General features: G+C 38.8%; 2 protein-coding genes across 7 annotated transcripts in view; both read right to left on the minus strand.

Annotated features, from left to right (window-relative positions):
- The window catches only part of LOC139936475 (E3 ubiquitin-protein ligase TRIM33-like), a 109,678-nt gene extending 93,873 nt beyond the window's left edge, over window positions 1–15,805 (minus strand). For 3 of the 6 annotated variants that reach the window (XM_071931290.1, XM_071931286.1, XM_071931288.1), the window contains exons 1-4: window positions 15,672–15,805; window positions 13,078–14,356; window positions 12,087–12,282; window positions 6,736–6,842 (exon numbers count right to left, since the gene is read on the minus strand). In XM_071931290.1, the coding sequence (XP_071787391.1) occupies window positions 6,767–6,842; window positions 12,087–12,282; window positions 13,078–14,350 (1,545 nt within the window). In that variant the 5' untranslated portion in view covers window positions 14,351–14,356; window positions 15,672–15,805 and the 3' untranslated portion in view covers window positions 6,736–6,766. Of the gene's footprint in view, window positions 1–689; window positions 799–883; window positions 988–2,023; window positions 2,213–6,735; window positions 6,843–12,086; window positions 12,283–13,077; window positions 14,357–15,671 lie in introns of those variants that run through there. The other 3 variants (XM_071931289.1, XM_071931287.1, XM_071931291.1) reach the window with 3 other exon arrangements.
- LOC139936467 (transcription intermediary factor 1-alpha-like) overlaps window positions 1–23,905 on the minus strand; it is a 120,030-nt gene that overhangs the window by 85,582 nt on the left and 10,543 nt on the right. The window lies entirely within an intron of this gene.

Here is a 23,905-nt window from a genome sequence, read left to right on the forward strand (position 1 = left end):
TGTATTCAACCATAGATTTGCTAAGTATACAAGTCATTCCTGCTGGTTGCAAAGCAAACTAACTTTTGCTAAACAGATTTGCTACGTATTCAAACACTGTTCCTAGATACAAAACTTGTTTTTGGTAGCAGATCCGCTAAGTATACAAGTCATTCTTGCTGGTTGCAATGTAAATTAACTTTTGCTAAACAGATTTGCTATGTATTCAACCATTGTTACTAGATGCAAACCAGTTTTTGCTCAGCAGATCTGCTAAGTATACAAGTCAGTCCTGCTGGTTGCATTGCAAACTTGTTTTAGCTAAGCAGATTTGCTATGTATTGTTCCTAGAAGCAAACTTGATTTTTGTAAACAGATTTGCTAACCATTCTTAAAGACACTGGACACTATTGGTAATTGTCAAAGACTAGTCTTCACAGTTGGTGTATCTCAACATATGCATAAAATAACAAAACTGACAAACCTATGAACATTTTAGCTCAATCAGTCGACGTAGTTGTGAGATATTAATGAAAGAAAAAAACACCCTTGCTTACCGTAAGCAAATAATCAACGCTAGTGGAAGCAGGGAATTCTGCGCTTACATGTCAAGTGTGTTTCACAAGATAGCGGGGAATTTTGGCTGAGCGTTTGCGTTCTCCACGGTAGCAATCTACACTTACACACAAGAGGGCAGTATACAGACTTACTTGGTTAATTGGCGCTAGCATCACAGCCTGAGAGAGTTGATACCAGTCCTCACTTTGCTCCTTGGTTCCATGCTGGGGAGTGGAGATGCTTGCATGTGCTGGGCTACTTCTAGGTCAAAAAAAAAGAATAAAAATTAACCAAAATGAACAACAAAAATGCATGATTTACACATGATACACAATACTTCCCATACTTGGAAATAACATCCCTCTCTGAGAAACCTGCTCGTAGCTTTCAATCCCCAACTTCTAGTTGGTAGCTAGAGGCAGTTCCAATCCTATGTTTTAGCAGGGGGCACTGCAAATTAATAGATGTTAAATTTGTATCGGGGATCAAGAATATTCATTTTGGTTTTACCCCCATAATATTTTGTTTCCCTCGATACAAATTTGAAATCATTGCAATACCTGCTGCTAAAACATAGGATTCGAACTGTCTCTAGCTACCAGGCAATCTCAGTGGTCTAGTTGGTAAGACACTGCTCTAGAATTCGTCGGTCGTACCACGAACTGACCAAACTGACTCAAATCACACAATTTTGCAATTTTTTTTTTAATTATCAGCAAGTTTCAGTGCCTAATATGTAAAAGTTTGGTAATTACACTAACTTGTAAGAACGACGCATCGCTAAGATACGTCGCTTTACCAATGGTTAAACTATGCGCTACAGTGCGCGCGATTAGGGCGCGCATAAAAAAAGTTTGTACCACGAAGTGACCTAACTGGGGAGCATAGTATTTTCACAAAGTGACCGACCTCGATAGGACTCTATTACACACTGGTTTGTACACAGCGCGCTGCAGGCAAAAATGAAATGTTCATTTTCCTCTGTTGAGGAATTAAACTACAAATTAAAATAGTTTTAGGGATGAAAACACATTGATAGTTCTGTATGAATAAAGAATTCAGCTTTGTTTTCGTCATAAAATATAACAATAAAGTTAGTATTAAGCAGACTCCGAAACAGCAGTTTGGAAAGTAGTGCAACTTCAATCAAGATTTTCTCCGAACAGGTTTTTTAAAACAGTGACATGTTAAGTCAGTTCGTGGTACGGACAACAAATTGCAAAGGTCAAGGGTTCAAATCCCAACCAAGTAATATGCCTGTAATTTTCTTTTTTTACAGAACTCAGGTGTATAACACACATTGGTGTATATGGGTTTCACAAAACCAATTCAAAGCCAAAGAAAAACATTACGTGTTTTAAATATAAACAATATTATTTTCCAAGTTTTGAAACCAGATTTGACTATGAACCTTAAATGTACGCTATATTTTTTGTCATTAGCCCTATGTACAATAGTGATAACCCAACAGTGAATTTGTTCGTACCAAAATTGGACCAGACTATTTGTTTGTGTCCCAGGCTCTGTTGTGTTGCAGTGAGTTGAATGAGGGACAGAGCTGTCTGAATTGACTAATATCTTGAATATTGCTTCCTTGGTGAGAATTGAAACGCCAGTTATCAGGTTGATCTATCCCTTCAGCTCATCAGTTACTTCCAGACCAGTAGACAGAAGGCTGAAAATGAAACAAACACAAATAATTCATTATTTGTTTGTACTTTTGGTTTGCAGGCTGCATGATAGAATCAGAAAGTGGATTCCAAAAGGTGCTTTCCATTTCAAGCAATGTCTTTTGCACCAAAGATAAACAACAAATAGTTTTAACTATTTTTTTAATTATCTTTGGTGAAAAAGACATTAAAATGACCTGACGTTTAAACCATAGCAGAGTCTTGAGTTGTAGGCACTTTGCAACAGCCATTTATATTTTCTCAATATTTTCTGAAAAATACACAACTTTTTTTAAAAACTTCATGATCATTTCCTTTGATGAGAGGAGTATTAATATGTTTATGTTTGTGCAATTCTCAACTTAAAACCTACTTACCAAGTGTTTGAATAAACAGTGGCTTCTTATAATGAGAGCAGCGTTTTAATTATGATACCTATTCCTTTAACATGTAAAGCACCATAATGGTTTACAAGGTGCTGTGGCGCAATATGCAGCCTATCAAACCAGGAACACCGGGGCCAACCCCTTCTCTTTTTGATAAGTGCACTACCATATTCCAACAATGTACAGTTCCTTTATTCTTATAGTTTTTTCCTCCAATAAAAAAAACAAACAAAGATCTACTTCGATTGGTATCACCCACAATGTGCCAGGCTCATGTATGAGCAGAATGCGCTACTTTCAAACGTTTTTACAAAGCAATTATTGTTAAGTGTCTTTTTTAATGGCACAAGAGTCTTACAGGAGTATCAAACCAACACTCTGCTGCTCACAACACCAGAGCTTGGCTCCAGTGATCTGCCAGTCATCTGTTAATCCAGAGACATTGCTTCAAATCCAACTTCCATAATGTTGTTTTTGTTCAACCCCCAAATCATCTAAACATTACCCAGTTATTTTCCCATGTGGTTTGTTGTTCAATAAGACATTGTTGAGAACCTTGTCTAACACAGAATGTTATTTGTTTTTGATAATTAAGAAAGACTATCAGGAAGAGGATGAAAACAGTAATAATAACTATTTATCATATCAAGCATTTCAGAATAATGTGTCAATGAGCTTTACAACTGCCCTGTTCCGTGCACTCTTAAAGCTTTTTCAAACACAATATTAACCGCTAACCTCGCAGGTGCCCATTTATACCCCTTAAAGGACACAAGCGTCATGACCAGGATTCAAACCCACAATTCCATATGTTAAGATACACCAAGTGACAATACTGGTCTTTGACAATTACCAAATGTGTCCAGCGTCTTTAAGTCCTTAATAATAGTGTTACAATCCAACTTGTGCTGTCAATAGAAGTTGTGTATCTCAGAGGATTAGAGACATAACTCAAAACAATTATCTTGTCCATTATAGATACACGCTTATTTTTATTATTTCACTTGTTTGGTTCCATAAATGGATATTGTTCTACTATTTAGAAAAATAATAATTTGTTTGCAAAGGACCCACACATCAAATCATGGTCTGACCAAATCACTTTGCGTACCCCAGCATTGAGTCAGCAATTTAAGGGTTCTGGACCCAGCCAACCCTGGGTTCGCAAGCCGCATAGAAAAACAGCGCAAGGAGGCCATTCCCCAACTTGGTATGCAAGAACATAATATGGCAAAAGGAATAAACAGCAGTGAGAATGATTGTGATGATATTGACAATGTTAATGGCCTTATCCAATCGTCATCCAGTTGTATACCATTAATCCTCTGATCTATACAAGTTGCAATCATCTTAAAGACACTGGACACTATTAGTACATTGTCAGAGACCAGTCTTCTCACTTAGTGTATCTCAACATTCTTAAAGAAACTGGGCACTATTAGTACATTGTCAGAGACCAGTCTTCTCACTTGGTGTGTCTCAACATTCTTAAAGACACTGGGCACTATTAGTACATTGTCACAGACTACGGTTGCAATCATCTTAAAGACACGGGACACTATTGGTACATTGTCAGAGACCAGTCTCACTTGGTGTATCTCAACTTTCTTAAGACACTGGACACTATTGGTACATTTTCAAAGACCAGTCATAACTGTCAAAACGAATTGGCAGATGGGGACTGCATTTTCTTGCATTGGTAGCTAGTAATGTTAATAGGTTGAAAAAGGTCCCACTTGGATAGGGGGGACAGGTAAACTCAATCTGCTAAGCAAGTTTTGGGTGAGATACAAATAACCTCATCTGCTAAGCAAGATTTTGATGAGAGACAGATAAACTCATCTGCTTAGCAAGCTTTGGTTGAGAGACAGATAAACTCATCTGCTAAGCAAGCTTTGGTTGAGAGACAGATATACTCATCTGCTTAGCAAGCTTTGGTTGAGAGACAGATAAACTCATCTGCTTAGCAAGCTTTGGTTGAGAGACAGATAAACTCATCTGCTAAGCAAGCTTTGATTGAGAGACAGATAAACTCATCTGCTAAGCAAGCTTTGGTTGAGAGACAGATAAACTCATCTGCTTAGCAAGCTTTGGATGAGAGACAGATAAACTCATCTGCTTAGCAAGCTTTGATTGAGAGACAGATAAACTCATCTGCTAAGCAAGCTTTGGTTGAGAGACAGGTAAACTCATCTGCTAAGCAAGCTTTGGTTGAGAGACAGATAAACTCATCTGCTCAGCAAGCTTTGGTTGAGAGACAGATAAACTCATCTGCTAAGCAAGCTTTGGTTGAGAGACAGATAAACTCATCTGCTTAGCAAGCTTTGATTGAGAGACAGATAAACTCATCTGCTAAGCAAGCTTTGGTTGAGAGACAGGTAAACTCATCTGCTAAGCAAGCTTTGTTTAAGAGAGACAGATAAACTCATCTGCTCAGCAAGCTTTGGTTGAGAGACAGATAAACTCATCTGCTAAGCAAGCTTTAGTTGAGAGACAGGTAAACTCATCTGCAAAGCAAGCTTTAGGTGAGAAACAGATGACAGATCTGCTAAGCAAGTTTGGTGAGGGGGACAAGTTAACTCATCTGCTCAGCAAGCTTTGGTTGAGAGACAGATCTGCTAAGCAAGTTTGGTCAAGGGGACAAGTAAACTCATCTGCTCAGCAAGCTTTGGTTGAGAGACAGATCTGCTAAGCAAGTTTGGTCATGGGGACAAGTTAATTCATCTGCTGAGCAAGCTTTGGTTAAGAGACAGATCTGCTAAGCAAGCTTTGGTCAGGGGGACAAATAAACTCATCTGCTAAGCAAGCTTTGGTTGAGAGACAGATCTGCTAAGCAAGTTTGGTCAGGGGCAAGTTAACTCATCTGCTCAGCAAGCTTTGGTTGAGAGACAGATCTGCTAAGCAAGGTTGGGCAGGGGGACAAGTAAACTCATCTGCTAAGCAAGCTTTGGTTGAGAGACAGATAAACTCATCTGCTAAGCAAGCTTTGGTTGAGAGACAGATAAACTCATCTGCTTAGCAAGCTTTGGATGAGAGACAGATAAACTCATCTGCTTAGCAAGCTTTGATTGAGAGACAGATAAACTCATCTGCTAAGCAAGCTTTGGTTGAGAGACAGGTAAACTCATCTGCTAAGCAAGCTTTGGTTGAGAGACAGATAAACTCATCTGCTCAGCAAGCTTTGGTTGAGAGACAGATAAACTCATCTGCTAAGCAAGCTTTGGTTGAGAGACAGATAAACTCATCTGCTTAGCAAGCTTTGATTGAGAGACAGATAAACTCATCTGCTAAGCAAGCTTTGGTTGAGAGACAGGTAAACTCATCTGCTAAGCAAGCTTTGTTTAAGAGAGACAGATAAACTCATCTGCTCAGCAAGCTTTGGTTGAGAGACAGATAAACTCATCTGCTAAGCAAGCTTTAGTTGAGAGACAGATAAACTCATCTGCAAAGCAAGCTTTAGGTGAGAAACAGATGACAGATCTGCTAAGCAAGTTTGGTGAGGGGGACAAGTTAACTCATCTGCTCAGCAAGCTTTGGTTGAGAGACAGATCTGCTAAGCAATTTTGGTCAAGGGGACAAGTAAACTCATCTGCTCAGCAAGCTTTGGTTGAGAGACAGATCTGCTAAGCAAGTTTGGTCATGGGGACAAGTTAATTCATCTGCTGAGCAAGCTTTGGTTAAGAGACAGATCTGCTAAGCAAGCTTTGGTCAGGGGGACAAATAAACTCATCTGCTAAGCAAGCTTTGGTTGAGAGACAGATCTGCTAAGCAAGTTTGGTCAGGGGACAAGTTAACTCATCTGCTTAGCAAGCTTTGGTTGAGAGACAGATCTGCTAAGCAAGGTTGGGCAGGGGGACAAGTAAACTCATCTGCTAAGCAAGCTTTGGTTGAGAGACAGATAAACTCATCTGCTAAGCAAGCTTTGGTTAAGAGACAGATCTGCTAAGCAAGTTTAGTCAGGGGGATAGATAAATGTGTCATATGCACAACTCTCAATATGGACTCCCAAAAGGCAGACATGGTAGACGCGCATTGTTTGGATGTGCCTAAACACGTGTACCATCCTTTTGTGCACGTTTTTGACACCCAAAATGGCGCACTGTATGTGCGCTGCGCGTTGTGTGAATAGGGTCTATACATACCTTATGACTGGGTCGGTGCAGGGCTGTAGGGTCAAGCAACAACAATCAAAGTCATCCACAGAGTCCTTTCCAAGATGGGTCTTGTTGGTTCCATAAACCAGATTGAGCTGCAAGATAACGCACAAGGAATCGTCATGAAGGTGTTTACAATTATTGATTCAGAATTATCATCTTAAGATTATTGTCAAGATCCATCAATGTAGCAAGTCTATGATCAATATTTGCAATTGTGAACTTAAAAAAATTAATTGGGGTTGAAAAAAGAAAAATTGAATAGAGTGGGACTTAAACCAACGATTTCCAGATTAATGTGGCGGTGCTTTTCCAACTGAGCTATCTAGCCCTCTGTTGGCGGTCTTTCTATTTTATCAGTTTCTTTGTTCAGGGGTGCCAGTCATTCCAGTTTTCATAAAATGCCGAAAGATTTCTACACAATGCATGCTGGCCAGGTTTGTACGTTCGTACATTGGAAAATACCTCTAAGCTCAGAGCAATTTTACAAGACAAGGAAATTGAATAAGGAAGAGAGATAGTGGAATAAGTCTTCACTTCACAAGAAATAATAATAGAGTAGGAATCATCTCCAGATGTATTGACAATGTCTTAAGTTGGGAGTATAATAAGAGACAGATATAGCATTCATCTAAACAAGTCTACATGAGCAATAATCAACTGCAATATCAATCTAGATTTATTGACAATGTCTAAAGTTGGGAGTATAATAAGAGACAGATATAGCATTCATCTAAACAAGTCTACCTGAGCAATAATCAACTGCAATATCAATCTAGATTTATTGACAATGTCTAAAGTTGGGAGTACAATAAGAGACAGATATAGCATTCATCCAAACAAGTCTACATGAGCAATAATCAACTGCAATATCAATCTAGATTTATTGACAATGTCTAAAGTTGGGAGTACAATAAGAGACAGATATAGCATTCATCCAAACAAGTCTACATGAGCAATAATCAAGTGCAATATCAATCTAGATTTATTGAAAATGTCTAAAGTTGGGAGTATAATAAGAGACAGATATAGCATTCATCTAACTAAGTCTACATGAGCAATATTCAACTGCAATATCAATCTAGATTTATTGACAATGTCTAAAGTTGGGAGTACAATAAGAGACAGATATAGCATTCATCTAAACAAGTCTACATGAGCAATAATCAACTGCAATATCAATCTAGATTTATTGACAATGTCTAAAGTTGGGAGTATAATAAGAGACAGATATAGCATTCATCTAAACAAGTCTACCTGAGCAATAATCAACTGCAATATCAATCTAGATTTATTGACAATGTCTAAAGTTGGAAGTACAATAAGAGACAGATATAGCATTCATCTAAACAAGTCTACATGAGCAATAATCAACTGCAATATCAATCTTGATTTATTGACAATGTCTAAAGTTGAGAGTACAATAAGAGACAGATATAGCATTCATCCAAACAAGTCTACATGAGCAATAATCAACTGCAATATCAATCTAGATTTATTGACAATGTCTAAAGTTGGGAGTACAATAAGAGACAGATATAGCATTCATCTAAAAAAGTCTACATGAGCAATAATCAACTGCAATATCAATCTTGGTTATATACAGATCAAACCAACTCCAAAATCTACAATTCAACTACTTTACAGCTAGTCAGTCTGTGCAAAAAATGGATGGAAATAGACAAAGTGAGTTTGGGTAAAAACCCAAATTATTAAAAATGATTTACTTTACAGAACAATCAATGATTTTAAATGGACAAAATGATTTCTGTTGCAAGAATCTCCTGCCATCGATTTCACCAAACTCGTCCTAACTTAGGATTAATCTAACCCCTCAGAATGAGTTATGTTCCGTATCTAAAGACATAAGAACGCATTGAACCCATCCTAAGTTAGGACAACTCGTCCTAACTCGAATTAGGATTAATCTAACCCCTCAGAACGAGTTATGTTCCGTATCCAAAGACATAAGAACGCATTGAACCCATCCTAAGTTAGGACAACTCGTCCTAACTCGAATTAGGATTAATCTAACCCCTCAGAACGAGTTATGTTCCGTATCTAAAGACATAAGAACGCATTGAACCCATCCTAAGTTAGGACAACTCATCCTAACTCGAATTAGGATTAATGTAACCCCTCAGAACGAGTTATGTTCTGTATCTAAAGACATAAGAACGCATTGAACCCATCCTAAGTTAGGACAACTCATCCTAACTCGAATTAGGATTAATCTAACCCCTCAGAATGAGTTATGTTCCGTATCTACAGACATGAGAATGCATTGAACCCATCCTAAGTTGGGACAACTCATCCTAACTCGAATTAGGATTAATCTTACCCCTCAGAACGAGTTATGTTCTGTATCCAAAGACATAAGAACGCATTGAACCCATCCTAAGTTAGGACAACTCGTCCTAACTCGAATTAGGATTAATCTAACCCCTCAGAACGAGTTATGTTCCGTATCCAAAGACATAAGAACGCATTGAACCCATCCTAAGTTAGGACAACTCGTCCTAACTCGAATTAGGATTAATCTAACCCCTCAGAACGAGTTATGTTCCGTATCTAAAGACATAAGAACGCATTGAACCCATCCTAAGTTAGGACAACTCATCCTAACTCGAATTAGGATTAATGTAACCCCTCAGAACGAGTTATGTTCTGTATCTAAAGACATAAGAACGCATTGAACCCATCCTAAGTTAGGACAACTCATCCTAACTTGAATTAGGATTAATCTAACCCCTCAGAATGAGTTATGTTCCGTATCTACAGACATGAGAATGCATTGAACCCATCCTAAGTTAGGACAACTCGTCCTAACTCGAATTAGGATTAATCTAACCCCTCAGAACGAGTTATGTTCTGTATCCAAAGACATAAGAACGCATTGAACCCATCCTAAGTTAGGACAACTCGTCCTAACTCGAATTAGGATTAATCTAACCCCTCAGAACGAGCTATGTTCCCTATCTAAAGACATAAGAACGCATTGAACCCATCCTAAGTTAGGACAACTCATCCTAACTCGAATTAGGATTAATCTAACCCCTCAGAATGAGTTATGTTCCGTATCTAAAGACATAAGAACGCATTGAACCCATCCTAAGTTAGGACAACTCGTCCTAACTCGAATTAGGATTAATCTAACCCCTCAGAACGAGTTATGTTCCGTATATAAAGACATAAGAACGCATTAAACCCATCCTTAGTTAGGACAACTCGTCCTAACTCGAATTAGGATTAATCTTACCCCTCAGAATGAGTTATGTTCCGTATCTAAAGACATAAGAACGCATTGAACCCATCCTAAGTTAGGACAACTCGTCCTAACTCGAATTAGGATTAATCTAACCCCTCAGAACGAGTTATGTTCCGTATCTAAAGACATAAGAACGCATTGAACCCATCCTAAGTTAGGACAACTCGTCCTAACTCGAATAAGGATCAATCTAACCCCTCAGAACGAGTTATGTTCCGTATCTAAAGACATAAGAACGCATTGAACCCATCCTAAGTTAGGACAACTCATCCTAACTCGAATAAGGATCAATCCTAGCGTTTCATGAAATCGGCTGCTGAATCCCTCCAAGAATACAAAAAGAAACGTTCAGGCCAAGATTGAAAGGAACATTACAGAATTGGTTTTTGCTAACAAACAGTTGCTGGCAGTTTAAGCACTTTATGTAATCCACCATATAAATCAACAGACAAACCTGTAGAAGTTTGAGATCAATCAGCCATTTTGGTCGTGAGAAATAGTGAACAAATTATAACATATTTTGCATGACAATGATGCGAAACAAAAATGAATTAAAAGCTCACTGAGTGATAAGCTCCAAACGCGAGATAAATTTTATTTATTTCTCATCAAATATGACATTTCAGACAGAAATGTTTCAAGAGATGTTTTCTGCCATCATCATCATTAGATCGTGAATCTGTAATCTGAGACAGGTTTTTTTTTTCTTACCAATTCTGTCATGTTCCTTTAAAGGCACTGGACACTGTTGGTAATTACTCGAAATATCTGTTGGCTCAAAAACTTACTTGGTAATGAGCATTGGAGAGCTGTTGATAGTACAAAACATTGTCAGAAACGGCTCCCTCTGAAAGAACGTAGTTTTTGAGAAAGAAGTATTTTCTCACTAAAATATTTCAATTGAATTTGAAACGTCAATTGAGGTCTCCAATTGAAGCATCTGAAAGCACACAACTTGTGTGACAAAGGTGTTTTTACTTCAATTATTCTCTCCCAACTTTGACGACCAACCAAGCTCAAATTTTCACAGGTTTTTTGTTGAGATACACCAAGTGAGAAGACTGGTATTTGACAATTATCAAAGGTGTCCAGTGTCTTGAAATGTGATGATAACAATAAAATATACATTTCACATTCTTTTGAATGTTAAGGCATTTTCATACATTGATACAACGTTTCTTATAATAAATGGGAATCTAACTTAGAAAGCAAATTATGGCAAAATATACAATAGTTAGTTTTATTACATTTTGATGAGTAATGACTTTCAAAGCAACTCATTGCATGCAATGTTAAACTTCGTAGATTGCTTCCCTTATCAAAAGGAAAAGGTTGCACTACTTAATGAACAACCCAATAATGTAATAATCAACCCTTTGCATGCAATGTTAAACTTCATAGATTGCTTCTCTTATCAAAATGAAAAGGTTGCACTACTTAATGAACAACCCCATAATGTAATAATTAACCACTTTGCATGCTACTAATCAACTCAATGTCATCATATTGAGAACTAAAATTAAGTGATTATTTGAACATTTTGAATAAAAGAAAATGCATAACTTTGTGATTTAATTTGACCATTGACTGACATGTTTTGGTGGTCAGTTCAATCCATGAGACAGTATTTGACGACTATCATCAATATTAGATAATATTACACCTGTGATAAATCTTCACTGATTTCCAGTCTGCCACTGCAAGCTGCTGACCATCTGATGTCAATGAGATTCCCTGTGGGTCATACAGACCCTGAGCAATACAGCTGAGAAATCTACCCTGAGTGTCATACCGATGAATATGACCAGTGCCAACCCCATTGCCCACTGCAATGTAGATAGCTGAGCTGTCACAGCATACACCATTGCAGTATCTAACTTGTTGACTATCGATCATTGGATTGATGCAGATAATTGTAGCACCGTTGACTCCAACAAAGTCCACTTGTTTCCCCCAACCACTGACTACCACTCTGTCCTTGCTGTCAATGGCCAAGAACCAAGGTTCAGTCTGAACTGAAACAGTGTCAATGAGTGAACCATCACTGGATCTGTGTTTAGTTATAACTGACCTCTTCACATCCCCGACCATGATTGTATCCTTTATGACTGCTACACACTCAAGGTCTACTGATGTCTTGCCCACTTCACTATGAGGCACTGTGTGGAATTCAAACATCTTGGTGCCATTCCTATTGTACATCTTGACAGAGTTGGTCCCATCTACAATCACTAACTGATTCTGAAATGCAGCAACAGCCTGAGGGTCTGGAAAACAGATAAACAATTGGATAGAACCCAATATAACGAATGAATAATCATTTGCAAAAAACTTACAATAATTAGATTTTTGTAAAAATAAAAAAGAGATCATTTTTTAATTGAATATTTCCTGTGCTGTAAAAGCTCTTTGTATGTTGCTTCCAATTCACAATCATACATGTAACAATGACATGTAACAATGACATGTAACAATGACATACAGTAGAACAATAAACAATTTGTTCATATTAGCAAGGTTACTACTAATCAAGAACAAATAGGATTGAATTAATTCTATTTAACTCTTCTTTTCTGTTTTTCACCAAATAATTCATTTATTTATTAATTTATTAATTTATTTATTTAATATTAATTTGGTATTAAGCTGCTTTTGTTGGTGTTGAATAGTGGAATGTCAATTATTGAGAATGACTGCAGCAGAGTGGATTTAGTGATCATGCAGCGGATGAATGTAGTCCTAGTCTACAAGGTACAGTGAAATAGCAAGAACCATTCAATTTCATGACACATACAGTTTGACTACCATGGAAACCTTGTATTGATCACAACCAATGCTGTGATGTTTGAACATTTTAATGATTGACTTGAGTTGAGAAAAGCAAACAATGTTTGATAAATAGTTCTCAGATTTGATTGTAGTAATGGAGTGGATTAAATCCTTATTTTCATTGAATACTCTTTGACTGTCACCTTGAAACCAAACAAGAGTACTTTTTTTCACAGTTATATCTGAGATTTACAACAATATACCCCTGACTAAAAGAATTGTAGGGAACTTACAGCTTGATAATGGGATAGATTTCTTCTGTTGTCCCTTAGTGTCATAGATTACCACTCCGTTACTCCCACCATCAGCCACTGCCATCTCATCCCCAGGTACAGAGGCATCAATATCCATAGCCTCATTGAATCCAGCATTATAATTCAAACAAAGCTCCCACTTTGGCTCCTTCATAATCAGATTACCCAGGGAGATGTCACAAACTCCTGGAGTGAATCTCAGATTGTCAAGGGTCGAATCTATCTTGGGTTGATTTTGATCTATGAGTCCCTTCAAGTCCTTACTGATTGTTGAATAGCTTGCAAGGAAGTCAGGAGCTAATGAATTCTTGCTGATGTCTTTGGCGCTCTGCAGGGATTGCTGTATTTGCTGCAAGTTTACACTCACTGCTTGCTCAAACTCCTCCAATTTCTTGTTCCGATCTTTAAGGATGGTTTGTATTTCATCCATGATGCGACTCTCTTGAGCTGTTACCTCAGCCCTGATCTCATCAGCTCTGTTCTTCACCTCTGCCATGGTTCTCTTAACTGCAATGTTTAGGTTGTCTTTCATTGTTGAGGCAGTTGCTTGAGATTGTTCAAGGTTCTTCATGGTTTCTTCAAGGGGAGTAAAGAGTTGAGCCAATGACTGTTTGTATGTGGATGAGGCTTGGTGGCAGTCAATATACTCATGTTGTGGTTTACAGTGATCTATGACAGTACAATCTCTACAAATCATCACGTCACATGTTGTACAGTAGAACCTCATCACTTCACCTTCATGAGTTTGGCATTCTGGATGGCGTTTTGGTTTTGTCTTTTTCATTGCAGTTTTCCCATCTCTAACATCTTTCAAAGTAGCTACTGTATGGCTTAACAACAAGGGAAATTTCTTGTGCATTTTGTAGCAGTTTGCACAAATAAACATGGGGCAGTCATAACAGAAATGTATTGCCTTGTTTTTTTCCTCACATAAATTACAGACCAACTTGCTGTGTTCAAGTGAACTGACCTGCTCAAGTTGACTTGCAAGACCAGTTAAAATGAAGTTACTCTTGAAATCTTCAACACCCGTCTCAGGAAGTTGTGTCTCCTTTCGACACAAAGGACAAATAAGCATCTTTGCATCTTTGTAGTTGGTAGTGTGATATTCAAGTAAACAGTGTTTACAGAAGCTGTGAAGACAGTCTAGTAGTTTGGGTTCCGTGTACTCCTCTTGACAAATACTGCACTCCAGATAATCCTTTCTGATTTTCTCTAGAGCTGAAACTTGTGCTGGTTTAGAAAACGCCATTTTGATCTGAATAAAAAAAAAAATAACAAACTCATTAATCAAATATTATAAACCACAAGGGAAACTGACCGGATAAATTTTAATTGATTTGGGTTTGAACAAACATTATCACTAGAGTGGGACTCGAACCATTGACCTCCAGATTAACATGGCAGTGCTTAGTAAACCAACTGAGCTATCTAGCCAACATAGAGAGACTGACAACACAGGGCTAGATAATAATTTGGGGTGCTAATCATCCTTACTCGCAGCTACATGTTAGAGCTGAATAGCGAAGGATGCGGCTACAACGTGTTCGAGAAGCTGGCATGCAAGGGCGCCTTTGGCTGCCAGCCACATCAACCCATTATGACCACGGAGCACAGCCAAGATCGAAAGTGTTCGAGAAGCTAGCATGCAAGGGCGCTTTCTACCATCATTTATGTTCAAACCGTGTAAGTTTAATGTAGATCTGTGGACATTGTGCCGTTGGACCTACAAAAAGTACACAGAACCTTTAAGACCCCAGATATGCAAAGAATAAACACTAATTGGCATGTTACTATGGCAACAGGCAATATATTGGTTTTCAAAGTCTATACGCCTCTCTTAATATTTATGCATGAGGTACGTTACAATGCTAACTCAAAACGAGGCGATGGGCGCAGCCGCTGCAAGTGATTGGGGAAGTGCGCCCACAGCCTCATTTTGGGTAAGAATTATGACGTCATGCATTAAGTATTAAGAGAGGCGTATTGGTTGAGTCGCATCCCAAGTCCTTTCAATCAACAAAGATAAAAAATGTCTGAAGTAGGGCCTATTAATGCCAAAGATGTCAAACAAGTTTTGATCACCACTACCTTTAAGATTGATAATCAAACAATACCTTCCCTTTCAGGTAAAAACATGAACGATAAATGAGACAAGTCCTTTGCATGGGAAATTACTGTTGATTATTTAATTATTGGGATATCGTCTCTTTTTGTTCATAACACTGAATTCAAGTCTTAGAAAATGTTGCAACCAATTGAGAAGAATGACCCTTAATAACCAGCCATTACTTCCATTGCATTGAACGGTAAATTCATTCTAATCTGAGTCAATCATGGAGCTAGGAAACAGATTTCTACCCTGAATGATTTCATAAACCATGCAGTCGTGTTAATTGTACAACACTTTTAAATGTAAACCAAAGATAAAATCATTTTCATCTAGGCTGCAAATTACAAACAAATTATATACTGCACAAATTAAGTGATACTTGTATACAAGCTTAGGCCTGTTTTAAATAAGCTGCCAGAGTATTTTAGCAAAGTTGAATCAGTTTGTGCTCTGTACTCACCTAAGCACTTAGTACTGTTCAAAAAGATGTCCAAGATACGTCTGCAATCCTGTCAGGATGTTCACTGAGTTAACAACAGTCTCTTATTTCCTAGTAGAATGTAGGATTATGTGGCAACAAATACAGTCACAAAAACACCACCAACAACCCAAAACACCTACGTAGCAAATTTGTACTGTGGAGGGTGTGTCCACAGTTGCTGGATTAATATACATGTACAACGTACAATGTACTGCAGTACTGTATGTAAACAATGAACTTAAGTGTCAAAGTCATGGAGCTATAGCGATAGTCGTTTTGATTTCCCAAGTCCTCATAAGCAACAATCCTAAAGTCATTTTGATTTCCCAAGTCCTCATAACCAACAATCCTAAAGCCATTTTGATTTCCCAATTCCTCATAACCAACAATCCTCAACAAAATTGTGGAGGTTGGCACTGGAAAGAATGTTAACAAACTTGGATACTTCAGATTTACAACGAAAGTTCACCAATAAAGATTTTAAATTCAACAAGGAACTCAGATGTTTTGAATCTATTTGGTTGAGATGGTGGTGGTCTGTAGATAACAATGAACAGTATGGATCTAGATTGATCAGTTATCAGGGTATGCTCAAATGTAGTGGTGGCAACAGGACTACTTAAAGACATCAAATGTAATTGAGTCTTACAGAGCACTCCAATGCCAACCCCATGTGACTCCCTACCACCACGTGGAAAATTGAGGAAAGAGTAACATGGAGGTTTACATTCCCCGATTACAACATTGTCATCATCAAACAGCCATGTCTCTGTCAGGAACATGACGTCAATATCTTTCTCAATAACGTAATCACAAAGGATGTCGGTCTTGTTACTGACAGAGTGGGCGTTCCACAAATACATGTCAAGAGGTGTTTCATTAAAGTTAGATACACATTTAATTGTAATCAAATTGTCATTGTTAGGTCCAGTTCTTGGTTTGAGCACTGCATCATTGTTCACTCTAGGTTGGTTAATGACAGTTATTGGTTGTGCCACGCCATGATCTTGCTCTCTAGGATGGTTGAGGACAGGTGTATAACAATCATCAGGATGACCGCAGTGACAGTTGTTTGCTGCGTATGCTCGTCTTCGCTGCTGTCTAACTCCAGCTCTACGTCCTCGATGAGTAGAAGAGTTTATATGGAGGGACTTTAGGGCAGACCATACTGAAGCGGGTAATAGGGGAAGATTGCATGGTTTAAGCTCTGATAACTCATCCCTTGTATAACACAGCTTGATGGGATCAGTGGGGGAAAACAAATCACTTGTACCATACCAGCCAGTTGGGTCTGGGTTAGGGGATACATCACCTGCACACAAGGGCGTCGATCGCTACTGAAAAGTGGGGGGGGGGGGCGGGCGAGCAAGTTTTAAAATACCTTACATTATTTTCACCCATACCATTACCTTTACGTTTAGATTCTGTGTTACACGTCTTCCCTATTTTTTGTTTGACAAGGAGGTGAGTTACAGGGGGTGATAATTAACAATAACATCATCCGATGGAGTTTGGGAACTTGTTTCCCTCATGTAAAACCGAGATTCTATCAAATTCAAACATCGTATGCACATTTTTTTTAAATTGTAACAACATCGCGAAAAACTAATGGGTAAAATTTTGAGAATTCTTTATGTTTTTGTTTCCTTTCTTTTTCTTTTATTTTAAGATATTTTACCTTCAAATTTACGACATTTTTTTAACCGCGTGTATCAGCTGACCTGAGCCGAAATTCCCGTCCGGCGCAAAGGCTCAACGCAACCCCTCTCTTTCACTAAAACATTTAGATTTATAGGGCCATGTATTTGCTTTAACTGTCTTTATTTGCTCATTGACATCAGGTTGGATTCTTCAATTTAAGATTTTCAGAGGCAAGGTTGTGATTGGACACTCATGTTGTCTAAATTTATGTGCTTTTCTTCTTGACACAAAAGCCTCATCTGAACAGTGGGCAAGCCAAGTAAGAATTTGCGGAGTAGCACTAGTGGTTGGTTGATATCCATTTTGCTTCTTTGACAGCTGAGCCCAAACTGCTCGGAGCTGCTCCTATGGATTTTACTGAATGTTGTGCCTTGTGTGATTGTAAAATAAAGGTAAAACATTCTGCATGCGCGTGCACACACAAACTTCCGGATGCATCGTGTACCAAAACTTATCGTCATATGTCTGTATTAAAGAAACGGAAATAGGCCCCAAATACCATTCTGAGCGTGGTTCATCAGAACCATGATCAGAATAAAGATGAAACTGAAGAAGACATTTCACCGTTTGTCTAAAGTCTATATGTCGTAGTTGTTAGTGCTGTCACGTTTGGTAGTGGTTCAGCACTGCAGACATGATGCTGTAAACCAAGGGCTTGCAGTACAAGAATAGGTAGAAAGCCCAGACCAGGTATGGATCTTGAGTGGAGCCTCATTGTCATTATAGCTTCATTCAATGGAGATCAATGACTTGTAAAGGGGCATCATTTGTTCAGTGATTGAGTGATTGTGATTGAATCATTCAGTGGCGATCAGTTGAATCAGTGGAGATCAATAGAGACAAGTGGAGTCAATCAATGGAATACTCCGGCCAGCTTCTGTATGCAGCTTCTGTGCACTTACATGGATCTGATTGGCGTTGGTTGTTCAGTGATTGAGTGATTGTGATTGAATCATTCAGTGGTGATCAGTTGAATCAGTGGAGATCAATAGAGACAAGTGGAGTCAATCAATGGAATACTCCGGCCAGCTTCTGTATGCAGCTTCTGTGCACTTACATGGATCTGATTGGCATTGGTTGTCACTCAGCCGGTTTACACTCAGTAGATGGAAGTTAGAGTGCAAAGAATCAAATTTTTCCAAAATTTGACCAAAATGTTAGCAGGTCAACTCCAAGAGATATACCAAGCTTTGGTTGAGAGATAGATAAACTCATCTGCTTAGTAAGCTTTGGTTGAGAGACAGATAAACTCATCTGCTTAGCAAGCTTTGGTTGAAAGACAGATAAACTCATCTGCTTAGCAAGCTTTGGTTGAGAGACAGATAAACTCATCTGCTTAGCAAGCTTTGGTTGAGAGACAGATAAACTCATCTGCTTAGCAAGCTTTGGTTGAGAGACAGATAAACTCATCTGCTTAGCAAGCTTTGGTTGAGAGACAGATAAACTCATCTGCTAAGCAAGCTTTTGGTGAGAGACAGATCTGCTAAGCAAATTTGGTCAGGGAAACAGATGAACTCATCTGCTAAGTTTGGTCAGGGGAACAGATAAACACATCTGCTAAGCAAGCTTTGGTTGAGAGACATATCTGCTAAGCAAGTTTGGTCAGGGGAACAGATAAACTATCTGCTAAGTTTGGTCAGGGGAACAGGTAAACTCATCTGCTCAGCAAGCTTTAGTTGAGAGACAGATAAACCCATCTGCTAAGCAAGCTTTGGTTGAGAGACAGATAAACTCATCTGCTAAGCAAGCTTTGGTTGAGAGACAGATAAACTCATCTGCTTAGCAAGCTTTGGTTGAGAGACAGATAAACTCATCTGCTAAGCAAGCTTTGGTTGAGAGACAGATAAAATCATCTGCTTAGCAAGCTTTGGTTGAGAGACAGATAAACTCATCTGCTCAGCAAGCTTTGATTAAGAGACAGATAAACTCATCTGCTTAGCAAGCTTTGGTTGAGAGACAGATAAACTCATCTGCAAAGCAAGCTTGGGTTGAGAGACAGATAAACTCATCTGCTTAGCAAGCTTTAGTTGAGAGACAGATAAACTCATCTGCTAAGCAAGCTTTGGTTGAGAGACAGATAAACTCATCTGCAAAGCAAGCTTTGGTTGAGAGACAGATAAACTCATCTGCTAAGCAAGCTTTGGTTGAGGTACAGATAAACTCATCTGCTTAGTAAGCTTTGGTTGAGAGACAGATAAACTCATCTGCTTAGTAAGCTTTAGTTGAGAGACAGATTAACTCATCTGCTAAGCAAGCTTTGGTTGAGAGCAGATAAACTCATCTGCTAAGCAAGCTTTGGTTGAGAGACAGATAAACTCATCTGCTTAGCAAGCTTTGGTTGAGAGACAGATAAACTCATCTGCTTAGTAAGCTTTAGTTGAGAGACAGATAAACTCATCTGCTTAGCAAGCTTTGGTTGAGAGACAGATAAACCCATCTGCTAAGCAAGCTTTGGTTGAGAGACAGATAAACTCATCTGCTAAGCAAGCTTTGGTTGAGAGACAGATAAACTCATCTGCTTAGCAAGCTTTGGTTGAGAGACAGATAAACTCATCTGCTAAGCAAGCTTTGGTTAAGGCGCCTTGTCAAAACCTCCAAGTTTCAATCCGCGTGCATTCTGCGGGAGTCTGCAGATTTTTGTAACAAAAGAACCCGTAGCAACCGGGCAGGTCCACGGCCACATTGGCTCATTTACATGTCAATAAATGTGAATATTCCGGCGGCTCTGCGGAGCGACCGGTCGGCCATTGTAAGGTCCAGCTTATTAGCTGACCGGCCCAACCGCGGAGGAACGCCGGTGGTTAACAATGATTTTACCTTTGCTCATTGAAAAGCAAAGGCAATGAGTTTATTTATGTGAAACAATGGGATTTGAACAAGTTGTACGGATACTGCGGGACCGGGATGCAATAAATTTGGGAATTTGTTTTTTTAATAAGGGAATATGCATCGGAACGGGTAGTGTTTATTATCGGGAACATCTTGGAATATGGTAATGATATGTTTGTCATAGCGGAAGACGGGACGTGAGTGATGCAATTAGCATAACTGAAAATTGCCTACCAATCATAATTTTAGCAAATATGGTTCGTCCAATGTCTGAGGGGGAGATAGCCACATTCTCAGAGACGCGTGTTTCTATTGGCTGATGAATGTTCATATAGCGCGTAACGAATGTTTTCATGGGTCGATTTTGCCCTACTGCCAGAGCGGTGTGTAAAAGTATTGAATATCATGGAAGAAAACAATAGTCGTGATTGCTTTTCAGTTTGGCATCGTTTTTCTTGCGGGAAAATTGCAATTATGACTAAATGTGAATGTTTTCAAATAAAAAAACAATATTTTTGTATCAAGCATAAATGTTGCTAAAACCTGCATCGCAAATTGGATCGCAACATTTGCGATGCACTTTTTAGAATTGCAAAGCAAATCATCCAAATTGCATCGCAAATTGCGATGAGATACAGGCGAAATCGTTCCCTTAATTAATGAAGTGCGCGATTATCTTATGCGCTAGAGGGTCGGCTGGCACACCCAACATTTATGTTGTAATTGTCTTGTCTGTGCGGCCTGTTCGCTTCCAGAACATAAGTTAAAATGTATTATTCTGGGAGAGCAAGGCCGGTCTGCGTCCACGCCGCTGATATTCATGAACTGAAAATACAACTTGTTTATTCATGAGACATATTGTTATACCAACAATAGCGCCCGGCATGGATAGCTCATTAACTTCGCCGCGCTTCAACGCACATGGCCGTTCTTTCGTGGATTGTCCGAAGTGCTTAGCAACAGCAGTATTTGCTGTCCAGTCCGCGGACTGTCAGCGGAGAAACGCTAGGGAGGTTTTGACAAGGCGCCTAAGAGACAGATAAACTCGTCTGCTTAGCAAGCTTTAGTTGAGAGACAGATAAACTCATCTGCTGAGCAAGCTTTGGTTGAGAGACAGATAAACTCATCTGCTTAGCAAGCTATGGTTGAGAGACAGATAAACTCATCTGCAAAGCAAGCTTTGGTTGAGAGACAGACAAACTCATCTGCTTAGCAAGCTTTGGTTGAGAAACAGATAAACTCATCTGCTAAGCAAGCTTTAGTTGACAGACTAATAAACTCATCTGCAAAGCAAGCTTTGGTTGAGAAACAGACGACAGATCTGCTAAGCAAGTTTGGTCAGGGGGACAAGTTAACTCATCTGCTCAGCAAGCTTTGGTTGAGAGACAGATCTGCTAAGTAAATTTGATCAGGGGGACAAGTAAACTCATCTGCTCAGCAAGTTTTGGTTGAGAGACAGATCTGCTACGCAAGTTTGGTCAGGGGGACAAGTAAACTCATCTGCTCAGCAAGCTTTGGTTAAGAGACAGATAAACTCATCTGCTCAGCAGACATGGTAGCTGCGCATTGTTTGGATGAGCCTTAACACGTGTACCATCCTTTTGTGCACGTTTTTGACAACCAAAATGGCGGACAGGAGACGTCCGTGTATGTGAGCTGCGCGTTGTGTCTATACGTACCTTATGACTGGGTTTGCACAGGGCTGTAGGGTCAAGCAACAACAATCAAAGTCATCCACAGAGTCCTTTCCAAGACGGGTCTTGTTGGTTCCATAAACCAGATTGAGCTGCAAGATAACGCACAAAGAATCGTCATAAAGGTGTTTACAATTATTGAGTTTCTTGTTATTAAGTATAGAACCTTGAAATATAAACAACTTATTGATTCAGAATCATCACAAAAAGACTATTGTTCTGTTGTTCTGTCCATATTGGCGTGTCATGGCCGAGCGGTTAAGAGCACCGGATTCAAGCTCTGGTGTTTGATCAGCAGAGTGTGGGTTCGAGTCCCGGTCGTGACACTTGCTACATAAAATTGGGGAGGTAGTGCTTTCTGCTCTACCGGACAGGCTTCGGACTGATAATACCCAAGCCTACATCCGTATGGACTGTAAAAGGGGTAACCCTGTTTCAGCCCTAGGAGTAGGTGGCAACGGCCTCTGGACAAAAATAATTGTAGTCCACACCTTGAAGTGGCCTTCAGGCCTTGTGTGTCTGGCGACTTGCAAACAAATTATTTTTATTTTTTTAAATATATTAAAAAAAAGTGCCATGAGCGCCGCTTGCGGCGAATATCAGCACTATAAAAATGTCCATTATTGTTTTTTTATTATTATTATTATTATTATTATTTTTATTATTGTCAAGATCAAATAATGTAGCAAGCCTAAGATCAATGTATGAAATTATGAACTTTAAAAAATGAATTGGGGTTGAAAATAGACAAATTGAATAGAGTGGGACTTAAACCAACGACCTCCAGATTAATATGCCGGTGCTCTTCCAACTGAGCTATCTAGCCCTCTGTTGGCGGTCTTCCTATTTTATCAGTTTCTTTGTTCAGGGGTGCCAGTCATTCCAGTTTTTATAAAATGCCGAAAGATTTATACACAATGCATGCAGGCCAGGTTTGTACGTTCGTACATTGGAAAATACCTCCAAGCTCAGACAAGGAAATTGAATAAGGAAGAGAGATAGTGGAATAAATCTTCACATGACAAGAAATAATAATAGAGTAGGAATCATCTCCAGATTTATTGACAATGTCTAAAGTTGGGAGTACAATAAGAGACAGATATAGCATTCATCTAAACAAGTCTACATGAGCAAGAATCAACTGCAATATCAATCTAGATTTATTGACAATGTCTCAAGTTGGGAGTATAATAAGAGACAGATATAGCATTCATCCAAACAAGTCTACATAATCAACTGAAACATCAATTGTTTTATACCAAAAACTACAATTCAACTACTTTACTGCTAGTCAGTCTGTGCAAACAATGGATTGAAATAGACAAAATGATTTTGGGTAAAAACCAAAACTATTGAAATGATTTACTTTACAGAACAGTTAGTGATTTTAAATGGACAAAATGATTTCTGTTGCAAGAGTCTCCTGCCGTCGATTTCAACAAACTCTTCCTAACTTAGGTTTAATCTGACCCCTCAGAACGAGTTATGTTCCGTATCTAAAGACATAAGAACGCATTAAACCCATCCTAAGTTAGGACAACTCATCCTAACTTGAATTAGGATTAATCTAACCCCTCAGAACGAGTTATGTTCCGTATCCAAAGACATAAGAAAGCATTGAACCCATCCTAAGTTAGGACAACTCGTCCTAACTCGAATTAGGATTAATCTAACCCCTCAGAACGAGTTATGTTCCGTATCCAAAGACATAAGAACACATTGAACCCATCCTAAGTTAGGACAACTCATCCTAACTCGAATTAGGATTAATCTAACCCCTCAGAATGAGTTATGTTCCGTATCTAAAGACATAAGAACGCATTGAACCCATCCTAAGTTAGGACAACTCATCCTAACTCGAATTAGGATTAATCTAACCCCTCAGAATGAGTTATGTTTCGTATCTAAAGACATAAGAACGCATTGAACCCATCCTAAGTTAGAACAACTCGTCCTAACTCGAATTAGGATTAATCTTACTCCTCAGAA

This window comes from Asterias amurensis, chromosome 4, assembly GCF_032118995.1.
Source record: "Asterias amurensis chromosome 4, ASM3211899v1".
NCBI lineage: Eukaryota > Metazoa > Echinodermata > Asteroidea > Forcipulatida > Asteriidae > Asterias > Asterias amurensis.